The following is a 6,766-nucleotide window of genomic DNA, read 5'->3' on the forward strand; positions in this document are numbered from 1 at the left end:
ACTTAGTACCTCCAATGTGAGGTACTAAATGAATGCATATTAGGCTCCCCTAATGTGCAGCACTGAAAGCACACATTTTTAAAAAGTTATGCTTAATGCACAGTAGCCTATTTTAATGTGCATTAGCGTCACTGCATGGTTTTTTATGTGATGTTGTAATGCATAGTTAAATAGGCTACTGCATACTTGAGCATGCGTGTAGACAGGCCCAGGGAAGCCCCATTGCTATCTTGGTTTTCTCCCCCTCTCTAAGCTGGGGGAGCAACGCTGACTAGCTTGTCATGGGGTTGAGGTGAGCACTAGCTAGCAGTATGTGACGGATGGCTCTGGAGCTGTTGCTCACTGAGTGGGGGCTGGGATGGAGTGGGCATAAGTTACAGTGCACCTTTAATAGGCCAGAGGTTGCAAGTTCAAGGCCATAACAGAAGCACTCATGGGTCCTGTCAGATGCTAATGAATCTGTGAATTTGGCTAAATACCTTTGCACAAGGACATGAAAAAGTGCTAACATAAAGGACTGACAGGCCAACAGGTCATCATTGTTCTCCGAGGGTGTAACGGGTGGCATGTTTTAAAAGGGATCTGCTTACAGTGAAGTCCTGTCCCTGTGCGAGTGGCATTGTGCCCGGCATATCACGCTCCTCCGTCCCCCAGGTCTGATTCAGAAACGAGTTTCGGACAATGACGTTCTCATCAAACCTTGGGTTCAGATGGAATGCAATGTCATCGCCGGACTTCAGGTTAATGTTGAACCTAAGCACACAAATCCCAGTGAGATGAACTGCATGCATCAGACCGCAACTACACCAAAATGTCCACCGTTCAGACTGAGGTATTGTAATGTTCTAGAAAAGTACAGAATTAGGCTAATCTTGTAGCTACCACTTGCTGCTGGCTTGGTTAGCCACCTCTTGGCGGTTATACTACTGTGCTGCGCTGAGCTGCTGAAGCTCCCTTTTGTTTTATAGGTGGGAGCCATAGGCTTCCAACTAGGTTGTGATTACCTGTGTGCGACTACAAATCAGTCAGATATCTGCTAGCTGCCTTTTATGCCTGCAGTTCATTTCTGGTGCAAAATACAATAAGCACTTGTCCGAAACCTGTCCAAAGACTCAGTCCTTCAAAGCTGCCTGAGCTTAAAAGCGATCACCTCTTGTTCTGTGTTTATGCATAATGGAGCTTAGCTTTCGTTCCATAAAGTGGGTACAATTTTGCCTATACGTGCACAGCGCTTCTCTATATGACACAGCAGTGGTGTGGTGCCCTTTGCAACCCACAGCTCTCTGGTTCCAGTGTAGCATCCCAAGAATGAATTCACCTGCTGCAATGTCACTTCCTTCACTGAGTTCCCCAAAGAAGCTTTGCCTTATTTGCCTTATTTTCTTCCTGTCTGCAGCATGTAACTGTCTGCAGTTGTATATGTTGAATGCCTAGATGATTACAGCAGCACTCAGCAAAATGCTTGGGCAAATACCCTGGTTCCAGGCTGAAAGACCCCAACCATCACACTGAGTCGCGCTGAAATGAGCGGAATATCCTGGGTAATACTTGTGGAGTCAGGGTCAAAACACTGCAGACTGCAAGCAAAAGGCACAAACCTGCTCCTAATGATACAATATGGCTTGCAGTGAACGCGGAGACACCTGCATTGATTCTCAGTGAGTTTAACAGAAAGATTTCCAGTGCGGCCCACCGATGGTGGTTCAGGTCCCCAGATCATCAGCCAATTAGGCTGTGTTTTTGGGTGCTGCGGACAGGAAGAAAAGTTGCACCAGCCTCTGAGGAACACCAGAAGAAACAGATTCAAATGGAATCTGTGCAGCCGAGTCAACTGGAGATATGCGCTTGTCAGAGGACCTGCAGGCTGGAGCATCAGGGCAGAGAGCTTTGAAAACAGACCTATGACTTCATGCTGGTGGAGAGAAAACCTTTGGCTGACAATCTGTCACTTCTGCAGAGCCTCACAAAATCGAAATCTAGCTGCAGTGCAGCCTTCAAGCCCCCTCCTGCCCCTGCCGCTTTACCTGTCGCTGTTAGAAGGAACTTTCCCACTGATCGTAATGGACTTGGGGGGAAGGAGTCCTCCAGTAATGGGCTTGCACACAGGCTGCTGGTAGGGAGAGGAAAGAAGAAAGCTGGTTTTACACAGTGCTGAGAGCACATTCGCCTCTTGCTTTTCCCAGTGGGGAGCCCAGCTTAGCTAAAAGATTGCAGATGAACTCTGGCAGACCCCGGAAAGCACCCTGATGTTTTTGATCTGTTATTTAACGCTCTTGAGCCTCTCGCCTGTAGAGACCACACAGAGCCTTGCAATGGCAGTGATCGCTGCCCTGCACTCTAGAGTAAGCACTACTGAATATATCAATATTGCAGTGTCAGTGATGTTAATGCTCAGATCCTGATGGGAAAGAGCCTTGTTCCACGCCGCTGAGTGGTACTGTGCACACTGCTGATACTCCTGTGCAGAAACGCAGCCCCCTAAACTCTTTCTTTCTAAAAGGAGCCTCAAACCTTGCAGGCAGGCTTGCCAGTGAACTACAGAACAAGTCCCACAGGAAAATCACTGGCTTCTAAAATAACTGCTCAACAGCCAGACAGCATGGTGGGCAGTATTCTTGGCCAATGTCTTGACAAAGAGAAGCCACTCCTCGTGATTCCCTATCTCCGGGCTGTCTAGAGCTCATGTCTTGATCTGGAATTCTTGTTCTGGCCTTTCAGAGCTTAAAATATTCTCACCGCAAGAACATTCACAGCAAAACTAAGATGCAAAGACTTACGTCATCCTGTGAGTGCCAACCAAAGGCAGCGCTACACTACAGGTAAAGGGAAAGGAAAAAGATGGGTTATGTAAACATTCAAGTGCCTCCCAGCTGCCAAATGACAACAAAAGTGGTCTCACAAATATCATAAGCCAGCGTTTCCATTATGAAGTTTTTAGCCATATGTATTTGTCAAAAACTCTGCTATGCATATATTGATTTAGACTGGGAAGGGAGGAAGTTCCAGTAATACAGTGCTACTCTAGATTCTCTTTGAAAAAACAGCTGAAAAGCTCTGTATCTGTCCAAAATAATCACAGGACAAGTCCTGTTCTGAGCTATGTACCAGCAGTCTCTTTGGAAACTTTACTCTCAGGCTGCAGAAACTGCACGGTTGGATAACGCAGTCTTTCCAGGTGTTGACTATTCTTAGAGGTCTGCATTTTTCAAGGCTAATTCAACTACTGCTGAAGCAGAAGGTGCTGGCAAACTTCTAGGGGTGTGTCCAGAAGTTATTCTGAGAGGGTTAAAATCTGGATCAATGCTTCAAGCAACTAGAACTAACAGAGTTTACACTAAAACTGCAACTTGGCTCAGTTGTATACAGACAACTACAGTGGGGGAATTCCTTCACCAAGCGCAAATGGATTCACAACTTACACTCATGTAGGACTCCGGAGTGGGAGACGCTCCACCAAGCTGAAAAACAAAGAACAAAACTTGGCCCATGGTATCAAAAGGGTGTGGGAGGAGGAAAACTTCCCCCAATAAAATCAAATGAATTTGGCATCACTTTTACTCGCTCCCAGTCCAGGGTCTTGCTGCAAAAGTAGAGGAGCACTGTACTGAAAAGCAAAAGATAATCTTGGTCATTAAAAAAGTACTCACTAGGAGGCAGCAGCAACACAGGAAAAGTGAATCTCTGCACTTCTGCCATGGAAAATCATGCAGGGTGCTCAGACACTGACTTTTTTCTAGTTAAGGGTGTGCCAATACTGATGGTCAATTTTTAACGAGCCGTATCAGCTGATACCAATCTGATGGAAGATATGTCGCCCAGCAGCATGGAGAACAGCGTCCAGCTGGTAAGTCTGTTGAGGGGGGGGGAAGGGGTGGGGGGGCAGATTGAGGCTTCTGTGGTGAGGTAGGGAGTGGGGTTTGGGGCTGGGGCAGGACGTGGGACTGAGCTTTGAGCAGCTGGTCCAGGGGGCATGGGGCAGTGCCCCCCCCGTGCCCCTTTCACCATAACAGACTTACCAGCCGGATGCTGCTCTCCACGCTGCTGGGCTGGACTGCACTCCTGGCCGCCTGTGTGCTGTGCACATGCACGCAGCATTTATTGGCAAAATTATTGGCCACATCAGCCTCAAAAAGCCGATTGCCAATAATTTCAGTTTTCTTTGTATCTGTGCCAATACGATGCATCAGGGCACGGGCACCTCTATTTTCTAGGTTCCCTTTTGGCAGCCTACTGTTATTGTGCATGGTGTGCCCGGACAGCCTTTCTGCTACAAGTCACCTGGAATCCTAGGACAATGGAGCGAGTCCTGCTCTACATCCTTCTGCAAGGGGTAGAAATAGACATGACTTGTCAGCTTTGTTCTAGCTTCTGGATCTCGTAACAGGCTTTAGTGCTCTTGTATTAACTCTTCACCCGCCCTCTTGCTCCTACTCCAGAGCTCTCACCAGACCTGTGGGACCTCAGGAGGTTTCTGCTCTGTCTCCCTCGGGGCTCCGAGTCCAGCTCCTCCGCTGCACCTGGATCCACTGAGCTTCCGGCTTCCTCCGTCTCTCTCTTTTTCTTTCCCTTTTGAACTGCTACTCTTGACCCCTTTCAGCTGTGGACCCCTTTTCTTATAGGCATGTGAGCTGCTTCTTGAAAAAGGGGCAGGGCGTGCCTCAATTCCTTTCTGAGGTTGCTCCAGTGGCAATGCAGGCTGCTCTAGCCCCTGCTTTAGCAAAGTAAACTTTTCTTTAACCCCTTCTTGCCTTCATCCCTCTCACACAAGTGGCTGGGGAATCGTGGTTGTTTGGGCCCTGGGAGTCCCAGCAAGCCCAAAAGAAAGAGGGCTGAGTCACAACACCCCTGGAGAGGGGGGTGCACGGTCTCCTGGAGGAGAGCAGTATATTTCTGTGCGGAGGCACAGAGAAAGTCCAGGAGCATGATGAACCTGGGTCCTGGCCCAGTGATGAGCCTCAGGTGGTCGGAGTGGAAGCTGGCAAGAGTAACTGGTGGAAAAGAGTTGTCTACCCACTGGTGCTGGGATTGGGACGTGGGATAAGCCTTTTTTTGCAGGGAGTGGCTGTGGAGCCCGCGGCGGCGGAGACTCTGGGGAGCCGACAGGCTGCCGATGGTGGGGCCAGCTGGAGGGTACCAACAGGGAAGCCTCACTGATTTGTTAAGTCTGAGGACAGTGAATATGTAACTGATGATGCATAAATAAGAATTGATTGATTGATGGAAAAAATCCATCAATCAAGGAAGTACAAGGACTAAGCGATTGATGCTGGAGTCTTGGAGTGAGTAGCCATAAATAAGGTGCCCTTTGATCAAAGGCATGCATATAAAATTAATGGGGTGTAAATAAGGATTAACTGAGCCCTGAGGAACTCGTGAACTGGAAAGGTTTTTTTTTAAAATTCTTGGCTTCCCCTCTATTTGTTTTGCATCAAGATGTAGCAGGAGAGCACAAAGGAAGCAGGTAACAGCTCTCAGGAAGAGCTGCAGGACACATTGCACCTGCTGACACAAGACATCAACAGTATCCTCGTCCCCATGCTTCACCTGTGGCAAGTTATGGTACTGGTAGTTGGTGTGAGGGTTGTTCATGAAGTATTTAAGGCTAGATTAGACAAGCCCTTGTCTAGGATGGTTCAGACCGGGATGACCTGCTTTGAGCAGAGGGTTGGACTAGATGCAACTGCCAGAGGTCCCTTCCAGCCCTACTTTGCTATATTCCATTTTTTCATTTTCTTAGAATGGTAAAGTGGAAAAAAGAAATGAAATTAAACATTTGGTCAGCTGGTAGAGGAATCCAATAATTTTACATGAAATGAGGATGGGAGGAAGAAAATTAGTCCAAGAAGCTGAATTAACAGGCTTATTAGCTAACACGGGGTGTCAGCTGGGGTACTTGAAAAGGCCCGAGAGGGTATGTGCAGGGGGCAGGGATGGAGTGCCACCATGCAACGTCCCAAGCTGCCACGCAGATGCCGCCCACCCAGCCGGACGCAGGGGAAGCTTGCACGCGGTACCTGCCGCTGCTCTGCGTTCAGCTGCGTGCCACCCCCCAGCCCACTCTGCATCCAGCCACTGGGGGTACACTGATCCAGAAAGGTTGAAAACCCCTGGGCTAACAAATAACCCTGTGGAAGTGGCAAGGTCTAATACCAGAGAAGTGGTCTGGGTCCTAGTCCTGGCTCTTCCATGAATCTGTTGTGTGACCCTAAGCAAATCATCTGAGAGCAGATCATCTCTGACCCTTACTCAAACTAAGTGCCTTGTTCCATGAGCTGCCTTGCTGCAATAGGCATACTCAGGGACTGGGACAGTACCACCCGCTGTGATTTAGGGTATGGTCCTTATTGCAGCTCCAGGCTAGGAAAGCCCCCAGTTCAATAAGTACCCTTAACATGTGGTTTATGGGCTTTCTTATGTTGATGCCTCTGGTTCTTCAATATCTCCATCTTCATGCCACTCCCTCTTGCAGAAAGAGCCATTGAATCTGTAACACCCAGAAATGGTCAAAAGTCAGGTTTAAGTCTGGTCTGAAAGACAGCATGTCCTGCAACACAGGCACTCTTAACCTGCTGCACAGGAACCTGGCCCAGGACTGATGTGCAAGGAATTGGGATCAACGCTAACTTCTGTTTATATTGAGCAGTGAGCCACTGACTTCAATGAAATCAAAACCCAAGCTAGTCTAGGTACTGGCTCCTTTCTCCTCCTCTCTCTTTCTATCTATTAAAGAGGCCATCCTTAATGGACTGGCCAATGTCAACATCCT

At 48.2% G+C, this 6,766-nt stretch overlaps 1 protein-coding gene across 1 annotated transcript in view; it reads right to left on the reverse strand.

Annotated features, from left to right (window-relative positions):
• LGALS9 (galectin 9) overlaps positions 1–3,701 on the reverse strand; it is a 9,954-nt gene extending 6,253 nt beyond the window's left edge. The window contains exons 1-4 of the mRNA XM_019511049.1: positions 3,420–3,701; positions 2,778–2,813; positions 2,025–2,110; positions 591–753 (exon numbers count right to left, since the gene is read on the reverse strand). Coding sequence (XP_019366594.1) covers positions 591–753; positions 2,025–2,110; positions 2,778–2,813; positions 3,420–3,488 — 354 coding nt within the window. The 5' untranslated portion in view covers positions 3,489–3,701. The remainder of the gene's footprint in view (positions 1–590; positions 754–2,024; positions 2,111–2,777; positions 2,814–3,419) is intronic.
• Positions 3,702–6,766: the final 3,065 nt, after the last annotated feature.

This window comes from Gavialis gangeticus, unplaced genomic scaffold (genome assembly GCF_001723915.1).
Source record: "Gavialis gangeticus isolate Ggan-Ray unplaced genomic scaffold, GavGan_comp1, whole genome shotgun sequence".
Classification (NCBI taxonomy): domain Eukaryota; kingdom Metazoa; phylum Chordata; order Crocodylia; family Gavialidae; genus Gavialis; species Gavialis gangeticus.